This window comes from Argiope bruennichi, chromosome 6 (assembly GCF_947563725.1).
Source record: "Argiope bruennichi chromosome 6, qqArgBrue1.1, whole genome shotgun sequence".
NCBI lineage: Eukaryota > Metazoa > Arthropoda > Arachnida > Araneae > Araneidae > Argiope > Argiope bruennichi.
The window spans coordinates 103,745,245-103,772,958 of NC_079156.1; the positions used below are offsets into that span (position 1 = coordinate 103,745,245).

The following is a 27,714-nucleotide window of genomic DNA, read 5'->3' on the forward strand; positions in this document are numbered from 1 at the left end:
CTTTTCTGGAGAATTAATTTAAAATATCTTTTCCACTAAAAAGTTAAAATTTTATATCTTAATGATAAAACCTCACCAATTTGTGCCTTTATCATTTTATAAAGAAGGATATGCCTCGATCATTATTTTTCAAACATTAAATTATATATATATATATATATATATATTCAAGCCTTCGAATGCAGACATTTGTATATAAGCTTGAGAATATCATTTAAGGGTAGGAATTTTTTACTAAATTTATAGAAAATTTCAAACTGATAGAATCAATTTTTAGTGAGATATGTCGCGATATTTCAGTTGCAGCTGTTTTCTTTATTTATTTTATACTAGCCGCCTTTGGCGACCAGCCGGTTCGCCAATCTTAATGTTCGTTTAAATTTTAATAATTAAATATTTTACGCAACTCCTACTTTAATAGATTCTTCATCAAAATATTTTAAAACTTCAAATTTTGATAGTCATATAATTCCCTCATAATATTATAAAGGCCTTCAATTATAACGTAATATGTATCTCTCTAATTTTCTGTTAGCTCCTGTAGAATTTATGCTTTAAATTAAAGTGAAAAGAATTAATCTGCAATTGATATGATAATATTTTTTACTGAAACAAAGAATTTTTTTATAATATGATTACTGATAACAGAGTCACTGAGCGTTTAAACTTTATGGGCACTAAAGAATATCTTTCTTAATTTATGTAATATCTCAAGAATTTGTCAACAAAATTTTCTCAGATTCGTCATGAACAGATCGATTAATTAACAACGTTTAGTTTCAAATGCATCAAACACTAAGAAAATAAAATGAATCGTTTAAAATAATCGGTCGAAAACAGGTTTAAAAAAACTACTTAAAAAACGATGTACTTAAAACTATAAGCATATACAAAAAATATATAACTAACATAAGTACAATTTAATTACAAAAGCATGCAACTAACCTAAAAATAATTTAAATCAAGAATCATCCGTTGATTATATTGTCAACAATCAGAACACAATGCGCATGCGTGAATTTTCACCGCCAGTTACGGTAACGCAAATGCGTGAATTTTTCTACGTCGGTTGGGGTAACGCTATGCAGATTAGAAATTTTTAATTTCCTTTATTCTGTTTTATTTTAATTCAAAAGTACTTCAGAATGAATCTGAAAGATCGATTCATTAACGATGTTTAATTTTAAATGCATCAAACATTAAGAAAATAAACAGAATCGTTTGAAATAATCGGCCAAAAAATCTTAAGCCTAGCCTCATTAGTGTGGGGGAAAAAAACTGAAGCTTTACTCATTTGGCGGTGGTGAAAATAAAGATTTTTTTTGGCGGGAAAGTTAGTTTCTAATTAATAATTAAAATTCCAATTAAAAATTCAAAAAAGAGACCCCAGGTGCACATCCCCTACCTCTAAGGTATACATGTAAAATTTGGTAACTGTAGGTCAAACGGTCTGGCCTGTAGAGCGCACACATTGAGTTTTATATAAGTATAGATTTAAAAAGATAGCCAAAGTCATCTAAATTTTGCCATGAAATAACGCAAAACGCTTTTGTAAACATAATAGTTGATTGATATTTGATTATATTGTTACAAATTTGTAATTTTGCTACTCGGCCATGAATAGTGTCATCGTGAGAAAGACCGTTGTAAGATCTGTGCTGAGCAGCTGCCGCGTAAATGACCTGAGAGCTTGGTGACCATTTGGCGACTTGGCGGCGAGTTTGGCGACTAGATGGATACTACTGGAAAGTTCGAGAACTTTCGCGATCCATCCACTAAGACCCAAGATACAGCCAGGTACGCCCTGATTGTGAGATTCCAGCCCCGCCTCCCGGAACTATAAAAGACGGGAACTCTGAAGCGACGAGGTGGTCGTGTGTATCGGAAGAAGTTGTGTGGATCGTCAAAAGTTGTGTGTGTGAGAGAGGAGTCGGAGTCGCCGACAAATGAGAGAAATTAGAGGATGAGATAGCAAGCAAGCTGCTAAACTTACAATTAAATGCGCTGAGTAATTACAATTGAGTGGCGGTATTTGTTGTAGAAGAAAATATTTTGTAACAATATATATATATAGTTTTGTTTCATTAAAGATTTTGCCTTAACATCTCTGTTTAGAACCATTTTTAGTAAGAAAATGCTTTAGCAGAATCTACGTTTAGAATCCTTTTGATAGAATAGCAAATATCAGAATTAACATATAGATGCATCTTTTTTAAATTATGATTGCCAGAAAGTGTATGAATTGAATGTTGCAAATGAAATGGTTTCATATTTTTCACATTTCTCAATGAAACCAAGGCGAAACAGAATATAAACCGAAATTTATGCTATTGGGAATGATGTCTAGTGCATGATTGTACCAATTAAGAAATTTTCAAATTTGTCTTTTACTAATTTTTATCTAAAATTATTGTGCTGATTCTTTATATAATTTTTTTTAATCGTTTGCTAATTCAAAGAATCTTATCTAAAAGAAGTTAAAGTACCTTTATTAGAATAATTTCCTTATATTTAGATATCATTTGTTTAATTTATATTTTGTTCAAAATCCACAGCATATTTGTGTGCATCATAAATCATGTATAGAATACAATCCAGTATAAATCTGAAATTAAATTTAAAAAAGCGATAAAAGTTTAAATTGCAATTAGAATTTTGTTTCAATTATCTCACTATCTCTAGTTTTTCATGTTTCTTGAAAATCAAACACTAAAATATAAGACTTTTTTTTCTTTTTCAGAATTAATTTTCAAAAAAATTTTGAAACTCTTACTATGACACTACTTGATATTGTAGAAAACAATTTTTAGAATCGATTTTTTCCCCCTTTTTTCGGATTCCTACTGATAAAAAAGTATGTATTGTTACAAACCTGTAAAGTTGCTTCCCAGCACGATTAGTTGAATCACAGGAATGATCGTTTTGCCATCAGTCCTGTGGGTGCTGATCGGGTGTCGCGTCAGTAATCTTAGAGCTTGGCGACCATTTGGTGACTTTAGCGACAAAATAAATATTACTGGAAACTTCGAGAATTTTAGCGATACATCCAATAGGAACCAAGATACTCCTAATGACGATAAAAAGTGGATTTTGTATTAGGGTGTCCCAAAAGTTTCTTTCTCATAGCGCTATGAATGGAATTATTTGCTTTGCTTGTGCAAATATGCAGGCTTATCTATTTGCCGTCTATGTCATCGGTTTCAGTCGTACCAGTGCTCTACTACACCCCAAAAAAGTTCTTTTGTCCATTTGGCGGAATTGGAAAGGCGTAATTATCTACGAGCTCCTTCCTCAAGGTGAAGCAATAAATTCTACGAAATACTGTCATTCAACTGGATCAATTGAGTTGTTTTTCATCATGATAACGTGAGACCACATATTGCGTTAGCCGTAAGAGAGAAGCTCTTACAGTTTGATTGGGACGTTTTACCGTATACAATTCCAGATCTCGCTCCATCTTTTTATTAATTCTTTCTGCCCTTAAAAAATTCTCTTCGTGCTAAGCGATTTAAATCCATCAGGATTATTTCTTGCCCAAAACAACGGAAAGAAGGCATAATAAGGCTTCCTGAGAGATGGAAGAAGGTAATATAGCAAACGTATTCTTATATAACAAAATAAATAAATCTTAAACTGTAAATATTGTAATTCATTTCATATTATAAATAAGAAGGAATGTTATGGGACACCCTACTATGATAATCGAAAACGATTAAGCAATTAAGTAGATAAGAATACACCCCCAAAACACACCCCATAAGCCGAAATTTCATTAAAAAAAATTTTAAAAGAAAAAGATTATGGTTACCATATGGTGGAATGCCGAAGGAGTGATCAATTATTCTTTCCCACAACCAGGCGAAACCATAACAGCAGAGTCCTATTACCATGAAATTGGTGTCAAGCATGAAAAACTTATGAAAAAACCAGCATTGTTCAATCCAAAAGACGCAATATTACTGCAACGCACGCCCACATAAAGTTTCAATCACTGTTGACAAATTAACTTCTCTACAATATGAAATTTTACCACATCCACCATATTCACAGACCGATTATTATCTTTTACGTAATTATGAATTATTTTTAGGAGAAAGAAATACAATAACCAAAATGATATTATAAAAGACTTGAAATTGTTTATTTACTCTAAAAATGAAAAAAAAAAATGAAAAAGGCATATATATGCTTTTTTGAAAATAAACCAATACCACTTCCTACATATATGTAGGAAGTGATATTGGCTGTAAACTTCTTTCAAAGATGGTGATTAGTTAAAGTGTTTAATTGGTTTCGATTATAAGATATGGCGATGCCAATCATGTCAAGTCGGATCTGGCTTGGTTATCGCATCCAATAGGAGTTCGCGCGCGTACGAAGTCAGACGCCTAAGAGGCTTCTAAATAGAGATGCATAATCCATGATTTTTTGAATAAGAAATAATTTTGCTACTGTTGTTTTTAAATATTTGTTCCAAATATCTGTTATTTCAATCATATTATTAATTAAAAATTATTACTTAGTATTAAATATAAAATTTATTAATTGTAATTAATACTTAATTTATTAATTTAAGTAACGTGTAATTGAATTAATTTATCTATTTTAATTCACTTCTTAATTTTTTTTCAAAACTATTTATTTAATTTCTTTATTGGAATAAACCATTTTCTGAAAAATGTGAATTAAATATATGAGCCGTTTATTTTGAAAGAGGGGCAAGTTCATTTTTGAAAAAAATGGAGATAATGGTAGTATAGATAAAACTTTTATAACTAAATAATTTAAAGTAAAAAAAAAAAAAAAAAAAAAAACAAAACAGATTCTAGTATTTTGGAGAAGGAGGTTTTAGCCCTTAACAGTATTGAAAATCTGTTTATTTTGAAAGTGGTGCAAGTCCATCTTAGATTGAAATTATTTTTGGCGGAATATATTACGGCAAAATTAATCTCCGGTTGCTGCATGGTGAAGCAAATGTGGCCGTTTGATAGCATGTCTGAAATCTACGGTGTTTCTATTGTAAAGTCTCGATCCAATAACAGGTAGCGTTATGATCAAATTCTTTATTTACAGCTTTATTACATAAAAACAACTCTTTCTCATCTAGGTTAAATGAATGATGCTATTTATAGCACGAAATTTAAACAAGAATAGTTCCTCGCACAAATTTGGAGAAAACGCCTTCACAAGAACAGCTAACAGGCGGTTGGCGTCTCAGGCTACTGCAGGGTTAGCTCTAGGAATCCACCGAATTTCCTTCGGGTTGAATTTTTCTCAGAAGTCCACTTCATACCAAGCTCCTCTCTCTCTCTTCTTCCGAAAAATCTCACCTTTTATCTTTCTCTCAGACTCCACCTTTCCTGCCCACTCCCTGTTACCCAATCACCGTTCAGAACAACCTGAATCGTCTCTGGTCGCCCGTGAGAAATGTCCATTGATGATCCACCCTCCACAATGGGAAAAATGAAGGACATCTGGACATCTGGAGTGTTTGACACTCTCGCCTTTCGAAGACACGATTTATTTCCCTGAGAAACGCACGTGTGGTTCCTTATCTGGATTAGCACTAATTGGCCAGACGACCGTACTTAAAAGGAGGGTCTTCCATTTGGCAATCTGGAGGCACTTAACACTGTGGGAGTTTCGTTGATGAAGAATGGCCCGGAATGTAAATTATCGAGTGTGGGAAAAAGGAATGTCACAGTGGTCACCCAGGGAAGAAGCTGAATCATTACAACTCTCCCCCTCCCCTTTGAAAGGGGACTTTTGTCCAGTCTTGGACGAAAGTCACTACCGGGTCGTGGAACCAACTATCCCTTCTTAGAGGCAATTATACAATACAAATACATTTAAAAAACAATTTACATTAAAACACTATTTACACATTAAAATACCGCTTACACATTAAAATGTATCACTAGATTTTCCTTTTTTTAAAGGTCACAGCGGCTCAAACCATCAGCATTCTGGTGCTTACTGCCCGGTTTATGTGGGACAGTATAGTTGTATGGTTGTAAAGCCAATGACCATCTCATCAATCTAGGGTTGTTACTCGCATTGGTTTTTAGCCAAACTAACGGATTGTGGTAACGGAAAAACGGAGTGAAGTGCTGGCCATCCAAGTAAAATTTAAGCTTCTTTATGGCGTATACTATACTAGCACACTCTTTTCCAGTAGTGCTATATTTCTTTTCCGCGTCTGAAAATTTCTTACTTAGATATAAAATAGGATGTTCCTTGCCTTCGGAATCTAATTGAGACATTACAACTCCCATCCGACGCATCAGTTTGGACTATAAATTTTTTTGTATAATCAGGGGCATGCAAAACTGGTTTTTTTTTGTCAAACTCATTTTTAATTCTTGGAATGCTTGTTCGCATTCGGGCGTCCATCTAATCTGCTCTTTCGTCATCCTACCTTTCAATGCGTTGGTTAAAGGTGCGGCTATGACAGAAAATTTTTCCACATAGTGTGCGTAATAACCCGTTAGCCCAAGGAAAGCTCGTATCTGAATTTTTGTTTTGGGGGTAGGAAAATCTATCACTGCTTTGATTTTTGCTTCGGCTGGTGTTCGAACGCCATCTCCTACCATATCTCCTAAATATTTCGTCCGGCTCTGTGCTAGCTGACATTTTGATGGTTTCACGGTTAGATTTGCCGCTCCTATTCTTTTAAGAACCTCGTCAACATGTTTCAAGTGTTCTTCCCATGTTTCGGAATAGATCGCAATATCGTCTAAGTAAGGTACTGCATACCTCTCACAATTCCCTAATATCTCAGCCATCATCTTACTAAAAAAATATGGCGCATTCACCAATCCAAATGGCATTCTTAGAGGGAGATACGTCCCGAAATTAGTTACGAACGCTTCTAACCGACTTGCGTTCTTCGTCATTGGAATTTGCCAGTAGCCCTTCGCTAGATCTAGTACCGTAATAAATTTTGCGGCGGAGACTCTTTCTACTCGCTTTTCTAAATTTGGCAAGGGGAAGTACTCAGTTTTAATTACACTATTTAATTTGCGGTAATCAATACAAAGTCTTGGGGCTTTTCCCGGTGCCTCTACTAACAGCATTGGTGATGTATAGTCTGATTGTCCCATTTCAATTACTTTCAGATCTAACATCTGCTTTATTTCCGATTTCAAAATTTCGGCTTGGCGTTGCGATGTGCGATATGGCTTCGACCGAACAGGCTGATTACTGATCAGTTCTATATCGTGCTCAACTAGATGTGTTTTTCCCGGCTTATTTGAAAAAACTGTTTTATGTTTATGTAACAACTCTTTGAGTTCCCCAATCTGCTCCGTCGTTAACCTCTCTTCTAAGTTGCTACTTCGAGATATTTCCTCGAAATCGTACACGTTTACGTCTCCCGTCGGGTATGCGATCTCTAAATCATTTTCCGTCTCCACATTCACTTTTTCCTCGTGGAACACTAGATTCACCTCCGCCAATCTTTTATGGTAAGGTTTCAACAGATTAACATGAAAAATTTGGGGCTTGGCCTCCTTTCCTGTCATTTTCACTATATAGTTCGTTTCCGACAATTGAGATTAAATTTCGCCTGGCCCTATCCACTGTACTGATAGTTTATTCGGCATAGATGCTGCGAGCACCAACACTTGATCACCGGATTTATATTGGCGATGGCCAGCATTTTTGTCATACCATAATTTTCTCTTATCTCGCGTCTCCAACATCCTGGTTACTGCTATATCCTGACAACGTCTCATGCGGTTTATTAAGTCGTACATGTATTTGGGTACCGCCGTTTCGTTTTCTTTCGGTGCTACCCAGTGCTCGTATAACAGCATTTCTGGAGTCCTTAGGTTTTTTCCGTGAACCAACTCAGCGGGGCTAAATCCTGTGCTCTCGTGAGTAACCGTTCTCAAAGCTAACAGAGTTGCTGGAAGATTTTTCTCCCAATCCTTTCCTGACTCTAAACATAGTACCTTTAGAAGTCGCTTAATGGTTTTGTGGAAACGCTCTACCGGGTTTGTCTGGGGATGCCGCACAGATGAATGAGTGACTTTTATTCCGAACTGATCAAAAAATTCTGTGGTTAAATAGCTAGTGAACGACGTACCCCAATCACACTGTATCTCACGGGGAAACCCCATTCTACTAAAAACGTTTAACATAGCATTCATCACTGTGATTGACGTAAGGTCTTCTATAGGGATTGCATCCGGATATTTTGAAGACATACACATCGCCGTTAACAAATATCGATTGTTTTTCTCACTAATGGGTAATGATCCTATGCAATCAATATTTAATTTGCTAAAAATTTCCGATATAACGGGAACTAATTTGAGAGGGGCCTTTGTCTTCTCCCTCGGTTTACCGATTCGTTGACAAGGATCACACGAGCGAACGTAATTCTCGATATCCTTTACACAATTTGGCCAAAAATAATATTTTAGGGCCCTATCTTTCGTTTTAGTTACCCCCAGACGTGCCGACGTCGACTCGTGGCACATCTCTAATATTGCCGGTCTGAATTTTTTCGGCACAATTAATTGAGATCTCGGGTTCCCTAAATGATCTTTTGTTACCCTAAAAAACAATCCCTTTTCCTTTTTAAATCCATCATGTCCTTTGTTAACGCGTTCCCTACATTCTTCCAAGGTTCCGCAGTCCATTTGAGCCTTTGAAAATTCTTCTTGAGTTATCTTGAACGGAGTGAATAAATCTTCAGCTCCTTCCCCTATCTCAATGGGTGGTAACGATTCTTCTCTCAGTTGCATTTCAGGTTCTATCTCATTCTTCCCTCCTGTCCCGCTTTCTATTCTCCTTGCTTTTCCATCCCCTTTCGCGTTTTCCCCCTTCTTTTGTGAACGAGTAGTGACAGCATTCACAGTGGCAATACTGATACGTTTGTTAAGTAACTCGGCCGTTGCGTTACTAAGAAGGTAAATTCCTTGATCGAGAGATGAATCGACAATAGCGGCCTTTGTGACGACCTCCCCGAACTCTGGGCTAGTGAGCTTTACACGTGCCAGAGGCAAACACCTCAAATCTAAGTCCAATGGTTGTTTGACCTAAATTACCTCACCGGTAAAATCTGCATTACTGACGTAATTTCGTGTAACGATATCTACGCTGGCGCCTGAATCCCGGAGAATTTTAATTTCCGATCCATTAACGGATCCTTCACTTATATAGGGAGCAAATAATTCATTTTCGTGCGCGCTTCCTACGTGATTTATCTGCTCTGTCGGTTGATTCCTTTTTAATTGAGGGTAGTTTGGCCTTAAATGCGTCGTAGACAGGCATTCATAACATTGTAATTGTTTCCGCTGATCAAAATTGTCTCCCCTCCAATTCCTTTGTGGGGCTAAATTCCTCCACGATTTATTCTCATTGGGTTTAGCGTTTGCCATTCTTTCCGTAGCTTTATACTTCTCTTCTTTTTTAGGCGAAAACGGTCTGTTTCTCTCAACCATTTTTCTTTCGGGGAATTTCACAAAGTTGGATTTCGTCCGCACCGATTCGTAGTGGTCCAGTTTCTCGGCTAGAACAAAAGGATCCACGAACTCCGACCATACGTCTAGAAAATGGTCTCTTATCTGGCTCGGGACGCGTTTTTTTATCTGGTCGGTGATTAGCAATTTCTTTAGCCCGGTAAAATCCGTTACACCCGATCCCGAAAGCCAGCCATCTAAGAAATGTTCCAGATCAAAAATTAATTCCTTCCACAATGCGTTCGGTTTTTTCTGATGGCTCACGAAACGCTGCCTATATGTCTCGGTTTTTATCTTAAATCGTTCCAGCAAAACTTGTTTAATATGCTCGTAATCCTGAGCCTTGTCTTCCGGTTCTTTCGCTATGATGTGAGCCAAATTTAACGGTAATAATGACAGTAGTTGATAGACCCATTCAGCCTCGTCAATCTCGGCGGTTTTGAATTGCCTCTCTAGTAACGTAAGATAAATTGACATATCAGTTTGGTTACTATCAAACTTAGGCATTAAATGCTTAATATCTCTCCGCGGTCTAGAATTTTCATTTCGGCTTGAATGTGAGCTATTAATTTCCGAGGAATTAGATATTCTTAAACGCTCCAACTCAAATTCCCGTTCGCGCTGCCTTTCAGCTTGTAATTCTGCCTCTACGCGCTCTTTCTCTGTTTTTCGTTCTTCCACTATAACTTCATATCTATCTTTTACGAAGTCTAAGTCAATATCTGGGAACTCTTTAATTTTCCTGATCAGATCTACTACTTTATTTGAGGGGTCAGTCTCGATCCCTAATTCTTCCGCCAGGGAGAATAAATCTATTTTTAACGCTCTGTTTAAGAAAGCCATTTCTTAATTTAATTCTACTTACAAACTGATTAGCTATCTTACTCTCAAAAAAATATTTTAAGCTACACAAAAACTCAACTGATTTTAAACACAAGGAACTCCTTTATGTATCAACAATACACATAAAACACAGTTGATTTATACAATACACAAAATAAATTCTATTAAATATTTCACCAGTTTTGAATAATTTACTGAAATCAGCAGATTTCTATTCAACTAATTACTGCAAAACTGTCACACAATTTTTCATCTAATACACATTCGATAAAAGTCAAAGTTATCATTCATCGAATGCATTTGGTTCAGCCACTGAAACCTGTGGTTACATTTAGCATTTACAAGTTAATTAGCATCTACAATTTAACATTACTTCTATATTATTAACAGAACTTGTACACCAAAATTTTAATCTTTACAATTAGTCCCAACTAATTAAAAATTTCTTTACTGAATTGCTTTAATAGCCAATTCTAAAATGCTACACTGAAATTTCAAATTTTACTTCAGTAATTGACAGTTACTTTTATAATAAATTTACTGCCTCTAAAAAAAGGAAAGTTAGGAAGCACTCACCGGTGTGCAGGAGACTCGGAACACTTCGTCGGTTGGTTGATACCAGGTTGGAGGTAGAGGGAATTCCAATCGAAGTTGAGTCCACTCGTCGAACTTGTAGCTGGAGAATTCCTTTCTAACTTGGGTCAGTACGCTCTTGCAGCTGAGCGATTTTTCCTCGCTTTGAGTTCCACTCGTCGATCTTGTAGTTGGCAATTACCAAGCAACTTTTTAAAAGTAATTTTAACCTAGATATTGTAAGTTTTCTCAGACTAGAAATCTCTGAGTCTGAAACGCAAGTCCAGTTAGCTAATGATAGCTTACTGCGCAAAGTTCTATCAACACCGCTGCCACCAAATATTAAAGCTGTAAAGTCTCGATCCAATAACAGGTAACGTTATGATCAAATTCTTTATTTACAGCTTTATTACATAAAAACAACTCTTTCTCATCTAGGCTAAATGAATGATGCTATTTATAGCACGAAATTTAAACAAGAATAGTTCCTCGCACAAATTTGGAGAAAACACCTTCACAAGAACAGCTAACAGGCGGTTGGCGTCTCAGGCTACTACAGGGTTAGCTCTAGGAATCCACCGAATTTCCATCGGGTTGAATTTTTCTCAGAAGTCCACTTCATACCAAACTCCTCTCTCCTTCTTCTTCCGAAAAATCTCACCTTTTATCTTTCTCTCAGACTCCACCTTTCCTGTCCACTCCCTGTTACCCAATCACCGTTCAGAACAACCTGAATCGTCTCTGGTCGCCCGTGAGAAATGTCCATTGATGATCCACCCTCCACAATGGGAAAAATGAAGGACATCTGGACATCTGGAGTGTTTGACACTCTCGCCTTTCGAAGACACGATTTATTTCCCTGAGAAACGCACGTGTGGTTCCTTATCTGGATTAGCACTAATTGGCCAGACGACCGTACTTAAAAGGAGGGTCTTCCATTTGGCAATCTAGAGGCACTTAACACTGTGGGAGTTTCGTTGATGAAGAATGGCCCGGAATGTAAATTATCGAGTGTGGGAAAAAGGAATGTCACAGTGGTCACCCAGGGAAGAAGCTGAATCATTACACTATCTATCCATCTTTGATAATGAAAATGTGTGGTTGTATAGTGTGTCATAAATAATAAAAAGTATATCTTAATTTGGTGTTTCAATAATAATATTTTTACTATCGATAATATTATATTCGTTAATAGTAATATTAATAATAATATTTATAATTTTATAACTATATTATAGTTAAACAATTCACGGTTTCTCCATCGTTATTTTTATTTCTTTTTAAAACGGCTTTCTCCAGATGTTGGGTTGAAAACAACCACCGATTTTCATTATAAAAGACAGATAGATAGAAACACCCTGGATTTCAGACATGATATCAAACGGCCACATTTGCTTCACCATACAGCAACCGGAGCTCAATTTTGCCGTAATATATTCGGCCAAAAAAATATCAATCTAAGATGAATTTGCACCACTTAAAAAAAAAAAAAAAAAAAACAGATTTTCAATACTGGTCTCCAAAATACTAGAATCTGAATTTTTTTTTTTTTTTACTTTAAATTGTTTACGCATTAATAGATCATAACAAGTTTTATCTATAACTATCAATATCTAAATTTTGACTTGCCCTATTTTCAAAATAAACAGCTCATATGGATCTAAATAGATGCAGATCTGATGCAGGCCTAATTAGATACAGACTTGATGCAGGCCTCATTAGATGCTGTTCTATTTAGATGCGGATCTAATTAGATTTATATTTGATGTGGGCTGTATTAGATGCAGAAATGAATATATCTAGTTATTTACAGCTCTAAATAGATGCAGATGTAATAAGATGCAAACCTGATTCAGATATAATCAGATGCAGATCTATTGAGATGCGGGCCTAATAAGATGCAGTTACATTTAGATGCGGATCTAATTGGATGCAGATCAGATGTGGGCCTTATTAGATGCAGATATGATTATATCTAGTTATTTACAGCTCTAAATAGATGCAGATGTAATAAGATGCAATTCTGATGCGGGCTTAATAAGACGCAGACCTGATTCAGATATAATTAAATGCAGATCTATTTAGATGCGGGCCTAATAAGATGCAGTTTTGTTTCGATGCGGATCTAATAGTAGCAGATTTGATGTGGGCCTTATTAGATGCAGATTTGAATATATCTAGTTATTTGCAGCTCTAAATACATGCAGATGTAATAAGATGCAATTCCGATGCGGGCCTAATAAAATGAAGATCTGATTCAGATCTAATTAGATGCAGATCTATTTAGATGCGAGCCTAATACGATACAGTTCCGTTTCGATGCGGATCTATAGTAGCAGATTTGATGAGGGCCTTATTAGATGCACATTTGAATATATCTAGTTCTTTTCAGTCCTAAATAGATGCAGATGTAATAAGATACAGTTCCGATGCACACCTAATTAGATGCGGAGCTGATGTGGGCCTTATTAGATGCAGATATGGATATATATCTAGTTATTTACAGCTCTAAATAGATGCAGATGTAATAAGATGCAGTTCCGATGCGGGCCAATAAGATGCAGACTTGATTCAGATATAATTGGATGCAGGCCAAATAAGATGCAGTTCCATTTCGATGCAGATCTAATTGGATGCGAATCTAATCACATGTGGGCCTTATTAGATGCAAATATGAATATATCTAGTTATTTACAGCTCTAAATAGATGCAGATGTAATAAGATGCAGACCTGATTCAGATATAATTAGATGCCGATCTATTTAGATGCGGGACAAATTAGATGCAGTTGTATTTAGATGCGGATCTAATTAGTAGCAGATTTGATGTGGGCCTTATTAGATGCAGATATGAATATAACTACTTATTTACAGCTCTAAATAGATGCAGATGTAATAAGATTCAATTCCGATGCGGGCCTAATAAAATGAAGACCTGATTCAGATATAATTAGATGCAGATATATTTAGATGCGGGCCTAATAATATGCAATTTAATTTAGGGATATCGTGCGCGCTTAATTAGGTGCAGAACTGATCCCGGCCTAATTAGATGCAGACCTGATTTCGATCTAATTAGATACACTGCTGCATATTTAGATATGGATCTAATTAGATGCAGTTCCAGTTAGATGCGGATCTAATTAGATGATTGATCTGATGCTGGCCTAATTTGATGCATATCAAATTAGATCAAGTTATATGCAGTTCTACTTAGATGCAGGCCTAATTAGATGCTGATCTATATAGATCTAGTTACATGCAGATCTAATCAGATGCAGACCTGATTTAGATCTAATCAGATGCAGACCTGATTTAGATCTAAATAGATGCAGTTCTATTTAGACGCGGATCTAATTAGATACAGATCGGGTTCAGATCTTATTAGGTTCGTGCCGAATTAGATGCAGGTCTGATGCGGGTCTAATTAATTGCAGACCTGATTCAGATCTATTTAGATAGGATCTAATTAAGTACAGATCTGTTGAATATCTATTTAAATATGTATCTAATTAGATGCAGTTCTAGAGCAGGCGTAATTAGATGTAGACGTGATGCAGGCCTAATTAAATGCAGTTCTATTTAGAAGCGGATCTAATTTGATGCAGATCTGACGCGGGCCTTATTAGATGCAGATTTAAATATATCTAGTCACTTGCAGGTCTAAATAGATGCAGATGTAATTAGATGCCGGTCTGATGCGGGCTTAATTAAATGCTGACCTGTTTGAGATATAATTAGATGCAGATCTATTTAGATGCGGGACTAACTGGATGCAGTTCTATTTTGATGCATGTCTGATGCGGGCCTAATTAGATGCAGATTTGATCAGAGGTGCAGAGAGATTATTATTATCGAAACACAAAATTAAGATATACTTTTTATTATTTATGACACATTGTACAACCACCGATTTTCATTATGAAAGACAGATAGATAGAAACACCCTAGATTTCAGACATGATATCAAACGGCCACATTTGCTTCACCATTAGGGATTGCAATACCGGACCAAAAGTTCAATACCGGTATTCGGTATTTTTTAAATCTTAATACCGGGATACCGGTTTTAATACCGGTATTAGAAATTTTAGAAAAAGAAAGAAAATACAGGTGTTTCTTTGTTTTATTTGCCAGCTTTGTTAGAGAGTGCAAATATCACAAAAAATAACTTATAAATTATAAATTATATCAGTATATAATCACAAAAAAGTAAAGAAACATCTTATTTATTTAAATCACAAAAAAAGTGTAAATATCACTATTCAGTCTGGGGTGCTATTACAACTTTTTGAAATGTGATCTTAAAAAACATAATGCATCCATTGTACTGTCATTAAGCCTGAAAAGTAATTTTGTGTAAAAATTACCAGTTGTCCAAAACGCTCTTTCGGCATCTACGCTAGTTGGTGGTACCGTTAGCAATGCGCAATATACTTTTTCCAAGTATTTACCTCTAAATCCCTCATCTTCAAATAAATCGATTTCTCGTCGGATGGTTTTGGATATAGCTGATTTCTGTATTGTATTTTGGTTCGTTGAAATTTTATTTATTTATTGCTAATTCAAATTTTTGTTCAAGAGACAATTCCTTGTCACTATCGACAGTAGTGACGTCATAATCTTCGATAATTGAACCGAATTCTTCTGAATGTGGATAGGGCTGTGGGTAAAAACTTTTAAGAAACTTTGCTCTAAACTTAATCAGATTTGAATTGGTTATTTTCTTTTCTTCTTTTTCATTTTCATTTTTAAAATCATTATAATTATGTAAATACCGTAAGACATTTTCTATTTCGGTATGCCTTTCTTCTGTGCGATTTTTCAATGTAATATATAATTCTTCGTATAGTGATGTGTGCTGTTCTTTCAGTGACTGCAACATGAAATTTATTGTTGCATTAGCTGTTAATAAATTAGAATCTCTCCGACACAATGCCTCAATAGTCAGTTTTATTGGAAGTAGAGCTGATATAGTTCTGGATATTAAGTCGAATTCACTATCTGAAAAATTAATTTACAGGTTTAAGTCGATTATTGCTTTTTGGATTGGACTTCTCAGTTTCAAAAATCGTTCCATCATTAGGAATAAACTATTCCAACGTGTTTTAGAATCTAATATTAACATATATTCTGCTTTATTTTCAGTTAGTATATATTTTAGTAAAATATCCTTTTTAAAGGGGAACGTTTAAATATCTTAACAATTTTTCGAACTTTATAAATTATAGGAAGCAATTCTTGATAGGTTAATATTTCATCCTCATTAGCAATATCTTCTTCAACAATTACATTGTCATTATCTTCATTGTCAATATCACTCTCACTCTTACTCTTTTCAAACTTGGAATCCGAAATTTCTATATCCACAGTATTTGGATTCTTCTGTTCTTTATTTTTTTAGTATAATACATCTATTACTCCTAATTGAATTCCATGTGCATAGCACAACTGCTGATTTGCACCAATCAACTTTCCAACTTTTTTCATAATTGTTACTCCATAAGTCGTTAAGGATACAATATTTTCTTTCATGGATAATCCATGTTTTACTCATTTAGATTTATCAATTAATTAAGCCGTTAATTAGCTAATTAATTTCGCCCGTTATGGAGGCATAAAAACAATAACGCATAATATTTTGCTATGCTCGCGATACCTGAACATATAGTGAAGAAATTTTAAAAATTTCTAGTAAATACCGAAAAACCGGTATTTAAACTTGTGAATACCGGTATTACAAAATTGTACAAATGGCTCAAAATACCGGTATTCGGTATCCCGGTATTGCAATCCCTATTCACCATACAACAACCGGAGCTAAATTTTGCCGTAATATATTCGGCCAAAAATAATTCCCATCTTTAAGATGGACTTCACCACTTTCAAAATAAACAGATTTTCAATATTGTTAAGAGCTAAAACTTCCATATTCCAAACACTGGAATGTGATTTTTTTTTATTTAAAATTGTTTACGCATAAAAAAGATCGTAATAAGTTTTATCTACACTACCATTATCTCCATTTTTTTCAAAAATGGACTTGCTACACTTTCAAAATAAGCGGCTCATATGCTGAATCAGATCTACAAGGGATGCACCATACAAAATGTTCTTCAAAATCTTCGATAGAACGAGATGCTGAATTTAAAATTATCGATGTGCCAGCACAACGAGGAAGACCAAGTGATTTCAGAAATATAAAATTATATTTTATGTATGAAAAAAAGGAGATTTATTACATCTGAAAAATACAAGGAAATGATGGATTTATTACATATATAACTCCTGTTCGTCGTGGACATTTTAAAATGTTAAATCCTGAATGAAATTCAATTTAATTATACCTACGTATAAACTGAAAATGTATAATTTCGTTGAAATTCTTAATAAAACTGAATTTTTTTTTTGTTATATTATATTTTCTACAAGAATACTCTTTGTTTTCTTTCACTTTTTATGAAATGAATAAATATTTGTAAATTTTTGAATAGTATTTTTTTTATTATTACAAAAGCAGACAGATGAAACTGAAATATTTCCCAATTAAATGAACGTTTACAATAATTCATTAATTTTGAAAGTGAGGCAAATCCATTTAGTTATAATAAACTATTATTTTTTTAGTCAGCACTGTAAACATTATTGGATTACATTAACTAACTTACATTATCTGGTACCACAAAATACAAAATAATATATCTATTAATACTTGCCAATATTTTTAAATTTATCGAAATACAAACCTTTAAATATCTGGCAATAACAAAAAATTGACTTGCCCCATTTTCAAAATAAACGGCTCATATATGTCATTTCTTTAAAATGCTTACTTTAGTTCTCTATTCTACCAATGAATGGCGCCAGCAGTAAACAGAATATATGCAAAGTTATGTCACAAGTAATTAAAAATTATTTGTATGGAATAGTGCATTATCAAATGCGAATATCGGAAAGTCAAGGTCACTCTCATGGAGTGGAGCGGTGACTTCACACTTTCCAGTGAAGTCACCGCTCCGATAAATTTCAGTGATATGCAATTCAATGATACGATAATTCCAAGAATAACCTGTCCGTTCATTTTTCAACCCAATCATAGATTTCTCCTTTTCTGTTTTGTTCGAGAGCTTCCATTGGACAGATCCTATCGATTGTTACTTTCTATCGTGATCCAAGATCTGTAATCGGAATATCACCAGTAAGATCGTATCAAGGATTTGAATCACACCCCTCTTTGCAAAGTATTGATCACTGGTATTTGTGACTTTATGATATTGGTTACGTAATAACCGCTCGTAAAATATTCGTCATCCCTACTTCTAAAAGAGAAACATTCGATTCTTCCAGTGGCGGAGACGGATGAGTAAATTCGGATGCTGTTTACGTGCTCCTTTTTCGTAGTCTTTTAGGCTTGGCCATGTTTGGCGTCCCCATCTTAGTTGAACCCTGCTCCTAATTAAATCTTATCCATAACTGTAAATATTGAAATGTTTTATTATATGTGGTCTTAATAAATTAATTGTTTGTTAATTCGGATATCATTATTCCTTTTTTCAAATAATTCACTTTACACCTAGACACTCTCCTCCCTATATGATCTGTCCAATCGTTGGCAGAAAGTCGTAGATGCCAATGGAAGTTATTTCGATTGAATATAAACATTGTGCTTTTTTTTTGTTATTATTCAACGTCCGTTTCATAGTTTCCAATCTAATATGTAGTATTCAGAAACAATATTATTCTAATTTTTAACAGTAAATATATGTAGCAACAATGGTTAAATCTCCTAACAGACAACTAATGGATGCTTTACTAAATCTACATTGTTTACCTTTTATAATTAAAGCATTGTTACAATTACAGTCATTGTAACTATTGCAAGAATCGGAATGGAACAATTGTTTTTCTTCATTCTTACGTCTACTGTCAAGTGCTTCGCAAAGAAAAGACATTACCCATGAAATGTTTTAAAGCTGGTTTATTTTTGTTTATGAAAATTTGATTACTATTTTTGTTTATTTGTATGGAAACTACAACTTCTTAATATTATGCACTCAGATCCGTAAGTTGATGTTTCAGAAAGCATTTGTAAGTTGTTTTTACTAATTTTTATTGTTAAAATTGATGAGTTTTTTTAAAAATAGTGTATTTACTACATCCTTTTTATAAATGAATTCTGTCATAAATAAAGTGGACTCATCTGAGAAATTTTCATTATGTAATGACGATTCAAATAATCAAATGTCGTACTTCCACAGATAATGCCAGCGTTTATACAGGGTACGGCAGAAAAAATAAATTAACAAAATATAACAAATAATTATAAGAGTAGACATTTACTGATAAATAAATTTAATTGGTTTCAAAGTGATCTCCTTTTGCAGCGATGCAGAGGCGCAAACGCTTATTGAAATTTTAGCAATGGACTGCAAGTCTACTTTTAATCTATCCCATTCCTGTCGAAGTGATTTATTAAAAAGTTCAAACTTCTATGTGGTTTAGTACAAGCCCTAGACTCCAAAATGGACCATACATTGTTGTCCATGGGATTGAGATTCGACGAGCTTTGTGCTCACTCTCCAGATGATATCATCTCCGGAAAATGCGTCTTATACCACTTTTATCTTTTTGGGCTTATGAGTTAGTGCGGAGTCTTGTTGAAACGTAAACTTTACATTGCCGAAGTTCTGACTTACTGCCCGTTTCAAAAGTTTTCGGCATCTTTGGAACGAGTTTTTTTTTTTTTTTTTTTTTTTTTTGTGAGAAGCTGAACTTTTTGGAACTTGTAAGGCTTTTTGTCCAAGCTTTGTTTTTGCAATTCGTCGCATTGATTGGTCACTTATTCCCATTTCACAAGCGATCTTTCACATGGAAACCCTCGGATTTCACTGAACTCGCTTTTTGATGGTCTTATGGCTTGTTCACTTCCTGGAAGCCAACCCTTATTGCCAAACCCTTTGATACGATAGATTTCACCAGACACTCTTTGCCGGAACACATTAAGCAAACGAACGATTTCATACAGACGTTTTCCTTGCTTAAACTCCTTTAAAATAGCAGATCTTTTGCTCGACATTGTAAAGAAGCCCCCCTCCCCTCCCTACAACTAAACGATATATTATAAAAAATCTTATAATTGAAGTGGTAGACAAAAAAAAAATGAACACAATTTAAAAAGAAATTAGTAATCTTCTATTCTATGATGCAATAACTTTGTTCGAGTTTTTTTTTTTTTTTGCCGCACCCTGTAAATGTTAGAATGATATGTATTCTAAATGAGGAAATGAAAAAATAATGAAATTATTATGTTTGGCTATAATCGTGATCTGCATATTTCATAAAAGAAGTTGCTACTTTTGGCACATTTGTTCACAATCTAGCTTGTTGAAATCTACTTTAAGATCCCCTTTCATTTTGTCGCAAAATGACGACGCAAACGACCAAGCTTGAGCAGTCTCGGTAGCAAATTTTTGGTGAATACTCCACTGCATTTTTAGTAAGTTTTTTAGATATGGCTGATTTGGCTTCATTAACAAAATTTTCACATACGGATGTCATTTACTGATTTTATTTCCTTGAAGAGGAGGGTAAAAATCTTTGTGGTTAAGATTTAGAGATTTACAAAATGCTTAATTTAATTTTTTTAACAATCCAAGAGTTCGAAAATCTTTTCATTTGTTATTATGTTTATCCATGAGTCTGTCAGTCTCATTTTGGAAGAATACAGAGAAATAAATGCATCTGTGAAGGAATCGGTACCATTCACCATTATTTAAACGAATGTATAGAAGTCTCAGAACTAAGAAAGAATCTAAAAATATAAAATAATGACTTGAGCTCAGTACCAATGGTGCCAGAAAATCTTAAAATACTGAAAGGCATAATGTTGAAAATTGAGAGTTTTTGCCAAAAATTTTGTTTAAAAATGTTTGCCTTTTTTTTTTGTGTGTGTGTGTGTTGTTGTTGTTGTGGAACGCACATTTGGAGAAATACAGAGAATTTTGAGATGGTTTTCTCAAAGTGTTGACCTGCTGCTCGTAAAGCAGGATGTCAAATGTAGGGGAAGATGAGGAGGAAGGTCAGTGATTGACCACCTGTGGCTTAGGGCCAACCGCCTCGAAGAGGATACCAGTTCAGAGAATTTGTCAATAATATGGATGGATTATGTTAAAAACAACAGTCAGCAAAACAAACCCTGTTAATATTGCCTCTTGCAGTAGTGGCGGTGTGGTCGGCTGTACAAAAAAAGAAGTCTGGCAGTCTTTGAACTCGATAATGGAAAAATGCTTAAAGTTAGTTGCCACAGTTAGTTAGATGTATGGAATGCCGACAAAATTTCAAGATTCTCTTCAAATTTTGAAAGAAATCCATTCCTCGGAAGTCTGTCTTTTTAGCTATTAGAGTAAAATGGAACTCGATAAATACAAAACTCATAAAGCTAGTTAAATACAATTTGGTGCAATTGTATTTACAATTCGAGTCATCAAAAATAATATCAGATTTTGAACTAAATCTGTCAAATGGTTGCCCATTTGTCGGTCTTTTCTTTCGCATGCACGTGAACGCAATGATTTAATGGTATTCCGGGTACTTTTAGATTTCGGTTTCCGAAGGCCGTTGGCGACAGTTAAATCATTTTCGCCAAATCGCCAAAATTTCAACAAATTCGCCAAGGTTTTTTTTTCTACACAACCTTGCGCCATAAGTGTAGTAACGAATCGTGCTAGGTTTACAACAATTAATTACACATCACGCCAACGGTTTGTCAATTTTTTTACAGTCCTCGGAAGCGGAAAAGTACCTTATTCAGATATTATCTTGTGACTATGTTTCATGTAACCATATCGAATTTTCGAAATCTTATGGAGAGAAAATGGTTATTATTAATAGTTACGAACTTTATTGGGGAATTAAATATTGAAACTAAATAATTATGAAAAACTCTATAATTTGGAGTTGCTTGTTCAGCACATATTTTTGTTGCTTGATGTGAATTTAAACAACTTTATCTTTCACTTAACTTACAATATGATGCTCAATTCAGTTTAGTTATATTAACGTCCTATCTCTAAGGCAATTTTGGGACGAACCTCGTAATTTTGAACAGTCATCAGATGACGAGGATGGCACTTGGGCTGCCCCCCTCTCCAACCACACCCTCTTCCACACCACACCAACGGTGGGGGGGGGGTTGACCCCGACGGATTTGGCATGCACCAGGACCGCTTACCTGATGGTTTTTATGTGAAATCGTGTCTCGAACTTGAAGCCCTCCGGTTCTGAAGCCGGGATCTTACCACCAGGCCATCGCGATTCCTTTAGGATGTGATGCATTTTTTCCAATGTGGAAGTTTCTAATAACAGAATGTAATGATAATAATAGATTGTAATAAAGTTTCTAATAATTGGTGGTATATTAACCCGTTAAGTGCGTTCGTCGTGTATATACGTGAATCCAAATTTTCATTTTGGCTCGGTCGATGCGTAACTTTTTATCTAATAAATATTAAATATAATTCGTTTTATTTTGATTTTTTGCAAAATTTACTATACAACCATTTGTCTTGCGTGCGACATGTATATGAGACATGGTTAAGTTTTTACTAAAAATGCAGTTATTACTTTTAAAATCATGAAGAATTTCAGAGTTCGTTTAATATGAGGCATATAATACATTTTTAAACATTTATTGTAAATATTTTGATAACATATAATCTAAGAATTATTTATTATAATTTTAATGCATCACTGAGAAAATACAGTATACAGTAACACTATTTTTAATCAGTGAATGTATCTAGCAACAATAGTTCCAACAGACAAGTAATATATAATTTACTGAAACCACTTTGTTTCAGTGTAATAATTAAAATTTTTACAATTCGAATCATTGTAACAAACAAACAGAGTAGAATGATTGTTTTATTCTTTAATTGTCTTTATTCTAAATTGTTATTATAATAATGGCCTTTATTCTTACTTTTGTTGCCGACTATTCCGCAGGGCAAACGGATTTCGCCTGAAATATATCAAAATGATCAGTTTTATTAAATAAAATTTTATTTCTATCGAATCACACATCTTAATAACAAAGTGAAATTGGATCCGTGATTTGATAAATTATAAATCAACTGTAAGTTTATTTTGCTGTTTTTAATGCACTTCCGTTAAGCTTAATAATTTTCGCAATATTTTATTTCGCAAAACATTTTTATAATTAAATTTTATATTTTGCTAAAATGGGCCCAGTTTTGGAAAATTTCTTTATTCAATAACGATTCAGATAATCGTATGTCGTATTTCCTAAGAAAATCGATCTATTTTTAAAAATTAGAATTCTCTTTCCTAAACGCAGAATTGAAATGTTATGAATTTGCTATTTTTGGCATCAATCCTGATTGGAATATTTCATGGCAGAAGTTGCGGAACCTGGCACATATTTTTATAATTTTATTGAAATCAATTTTCCCTGCCAATATCGCAGTCCAAGCAATTAAAAGAAGTAATACTGCTACAAACTTTTGGTGACTATATCACTGTGATTTTTGTCTGTATTTTTTAACACGAAAACTGTTTATCATCTTTAACTAAATAATAATAATAATAAAAAAAGCTGAATCAGATTTTTAATCTCTTGCAAAAGACCAAGTGGCGATAAATTATTTTTGTTTCAACAAAAATATATTGTAAATTATTTTTAAGAAATTTTTTCTCTTCTAGCTTGAACTTTATGCAATATATCTAAGCCTTCAAAAAATTGTAACCTTATCCCCCTCTAAATTTATTATATATACTGACTCTAAAAGTAATATTATAGTTTTTAAGAATGTATCATCGGAAAGTCATCCCTTAGTTCTAAATAGTTTGCACATATATAATTCGCTAAAAAATAATTTTGCAATTAAATTCTGTTGGATTCCTGCGCATGTTGGAATTTGGGGAAATAAAAAAGCTGACAAGGCAGCAAAAAGCTCAACCCTGCTGAAGGAAAATTTTGTTCCATTATCCGATGCATTACAAGCAATAAAAATAATTCAAAGCAAATTCTGGCAAGCTACGTGGGAAAAGCTATCTACAAATAAACTTTTTCAAATACAGCCATCTGTCAAGGGTTTCAAAAGTAAAATTCTAACTAGAAAGAAAGATGTCATTATCACGAGACTTCGAATAGGCCACACCTATTTGACCCAAAAACATGTTTTGCACTCTGATTATGCACCACTTTGTGATAAATGCAATTGTGTTTTAACGGTTAAGCATATTCTGTGTGAATGCCAAGTTTTTAGTACACAACGACAAGTCCATTTTAGAGCAAATGTTTTCAACTTAAATGACATTTTAGGAGATAACCCTCATCCAAATATTTTTACTTTTTTAAAAGATATTCAAATTTTACATCAGATTTAATTGTATCTTTTTCTTAAAATGCTTTAATTTTTAACTCGAAAGCCATGGTTAACAAATGTTTGGCGCAGAATGATCAAATCTGGTCCTTGCGCCATAAAACCCAACTAACTAACTAACTCTTCTAGCTTGATAGCTCGTTTGGAGCGTCGTATTTTCGAGCAAAAGTTGAATGATAAATTTATTCATCCATTGCTTGAGTCCATGATTTGCCCCGAAATCCCCAAATGGTTTTTTTATGACAATGATCAATAATCGCAATATTATATAATATCGTGCATCATTTATTAATTTCCTATAATTTCACACAATATTGTACAATATTGAGTAGTAGGCTGTGTTACCTGGGTATTGTGTCTATATTCTTTAAATCAAGTCTTCGGAAATGCACCAGCGTCTTTCTTCATTTTGCACATTTGTTTTTGCCATCTTTAATCAGTTTCGCATATTTTCTACTCATTCCTCTGCTCGTAATGTTTGTTCTACAGAATTCATCGATCTGCCGACGGATTTCAAAAATTTCCACATTCAGAAAGCGAAAGGCAGCATGTGTTTTAAACTGATTTCAGCATTTTAGATAGTTACAAACACATGTGAAACGCGGTCACTTTCTTTCGTAATGGCATCTATGGCCCAGCATCAAATTCTTGTACTAATGAAGCAGTGGTTGCATTTTCTACTCATTCTTCTGCTCGTAATGTTTGTTCTACAGAATTCATTGATCTGCCGACGGAATTTAAACACTTTCACATTCAGAAAACGAATGGTAGCATGTGTTTGAATTTATTGAAGCATTTTAGATACTCACAAACACGTGTAAAAACGCGGTCACTTTCTTTCGTAATGATATCTGTGGCCCAGCATCAAATTCTTGTACTCAAGAAGCAGTGGTTGCAGCACTGCAGCGGCCAAATTTCAAAATGGTATTTATTTGAAAAACACGAATCATATCATTAAATATATTCTTTTTTGTGTACTTCGTATATTAGAAAGGAATGAAGGATACGGAATGTCGTGAAAATGATTTTAAAATGAATAGACAGAAATGATATTCTAAACAAATTAAAGTGAAATACTTTTCTCGCATAAATATATTTTCATATGGCATGCAAGAAACTATCCAGAAGATAAGCAAACACAAGATTTCCAGTCTGTAAAAATTTATATTTTCAATTTTGAAAGAAGAGATATTTATTTTTGATTGAGATATTTTTTTCTTACAATTTGGTTATCCGTAAGAAAAAATCGTTAACAGTTTCGTCAAAGAATCTATCATTATTACTCATAAATTCGCAATAAGAATTATAATAATCTCTTTGTCATTGCATTTTATTCTCTCTATTGAGTAAATGTGTTTGTTCTTTATCCATCTTCAGAATATTCAACATCGCCAGTAAGGCATCATACTATATGTGCAAAGGCGATACATTTCTAATAAGAGACATTATATATACCTATCACTTGAATAAAGCACAAAGCAATCTATTAAAAGAAAACCTGAGTTATTTGCATTTAAATAATTCAAATACTGATGTTTTCTCTAGTTGGTGTTATGAGTTACTTAATTATATCTCAAAGGCAAAATTTATTATATTCTTTTGGATTTAGTCTTTTTCATTCTAATATATTGATTTGTCAGTTTCCAGAAATATTGGACCACTATGACCCTCACAAGTAAAGGCTATGATTCTGTTCATGTTGATAATAAAACAATTTCACCATTTGGCTTCTATTTTATCATACAAATATTATTTTATTTAAAAAAAGTTTCAATCATTTTAAGAATTAAGCTATTACCATAATTTCACATATGTGTTGCTTATACAATCTTGTCTGATTGTCAATATGCGGAGAAATTCCAGCAGGATATAAATGATAATCAATATCACAGGATAGATACCCTTGTAAAATTTTAATAAGAACCCTTTGTATGATTAAAAATCCGTAACCCAGAAATGACGGTCTGGAATGTAAACCTGCATTTGAATTTCTTGTGGACAATGAGGATTGTATGTTAGTCCCTGGTGGGGAATAAAATTCGGTAAAACAAGAATGGTGATCATTAGCATAGGGGAGAATCCTGTAAACCTGGATAAGTATATATTTTGTACAATAAAGAATGCTTGATACATCACTGGCGTGGGATAAAATCTTGAAGACGGTCGCAGGCACGGCGTAAAACGCTGTAAACCATGAATGATGGCCACAAGCATGGAGTAAAATCATGTAAACCTTTATTTCTAAATTTTGTGAGCAAAGATGAGTGAGTGTTTGATGGTCACTGGCGTGGGGTAAAACCCCGTAAACCTTGAATGATTGTCACTAGCGTGGGATAAAACCCCGGAAACCTTGAATGATGGTCACTGGCGCGGGATAAAACCTCGTAAATATTGAATGATGGTCACTGGCGTGGGGTAAATCCCCGTAAACCAACATTGAATGCCTTGAATGATGGTCACTGGCGTGGGATAAAACCCCGTAAACCTTGAATGATGGTCACTGGCGTGGGGTAAATCCCCGTAAACCTTGAATGATGGTCACTGGCGTGGGGTAAATCCTAGTAAACCGACCTTGAATGCCTTGAATGATGGTCAATGGCGTGGGATAAAACCCCGTAAACCTTGAATGATGGTCACTGGCGTGAGGTAAATCCCCGTAAACCGACCTTAAATGCCTTGAATGATGGTCACTGGCGTGGGATAAAACCCCGTAAACCTTGAATGATGGTCACTGGCGTGGGATAAAACCCCGTAAACCTTGAATGATGGTCACTGGCGTGGGGTATATCCCCGTAAACCGACCTTGAATGCCTTGAATGATAGTCCCTAGCGTGGGATAAAACCCCGCAAACCTTGAAGGATGGTCAGTAGCATGGCTATAAACCCTGTAAACCATGAGTGATGGTTACTGACAGAACGTAAAATCCTGAAAACCTTTTTTCTAAATTTTGTGAGTAAAGATGAATGAGTGTTTGATGGTCACTGGCGTGGGATAAAACCCCGTAAACCTTGAATGATGGTCACTGGCGTGGGATAAAACCCCGTAAACCTTGTATGATGGTCACTGGCGTGGGATAAAACCCCGTAAACCTTGAATGATGGTCACTGGCGTGGGGTAAATCCCCGTAAACCGACCTTAAATGCCTTTAATGATGGTCACTGGCGTGGAATAAAACCCCGTAAACCTTGAATGATGGTCACTGGCGTGGGATAAAACCCCGTAAACCTTGAATGATGGTCACTGGCGTGGGGTAAATCCCCGTAAACCGACCTTAAATGCCTTTAATGATGGTCACTGGCGTGGAATAAAACCCCGTAAACCTTGAATGATGGTCACTGGCGTGGGATAAAACCCCGTAAACCTTGAATGATGGTCACTGGCGTGGGGTAAATCCCCGTAAACCTTGAATGATGGTCACTGGCGTG

The 27,714-nt window shown here is 34.6% G+C and overlaps 1 protein-coding gene across 1 annotated transcript; it reads right to left on the minus strand.

Annotated features, from left to right (window-relative positions):
* Positions 1 to 7,556: 7,556 nt before the first annotated feature.
* On the minus strand, positions 7,557 to 27,184 carry LOC129971885 (uncharacterized). The gene is made up of 4 exons (XM_056085861.1): positions 27,037 to 27,184; positions 22,116 to 22,239; positions 9,057 to 10,296; positions 7,557 to 8,993 (listed from the first exon to the last, which is right to left on the minus strand). Exons 1-4 carry the CDS (start codon positions 27,182 to 27,184, stop codon positions 7,557 to 7,559), a joined length of 2,949 nt encoding a protein of 982 aa, XP_055941836.1.
* Between the last annotated feature and the right edge of the window lie 530 nt (positions 27,185 to 27,714).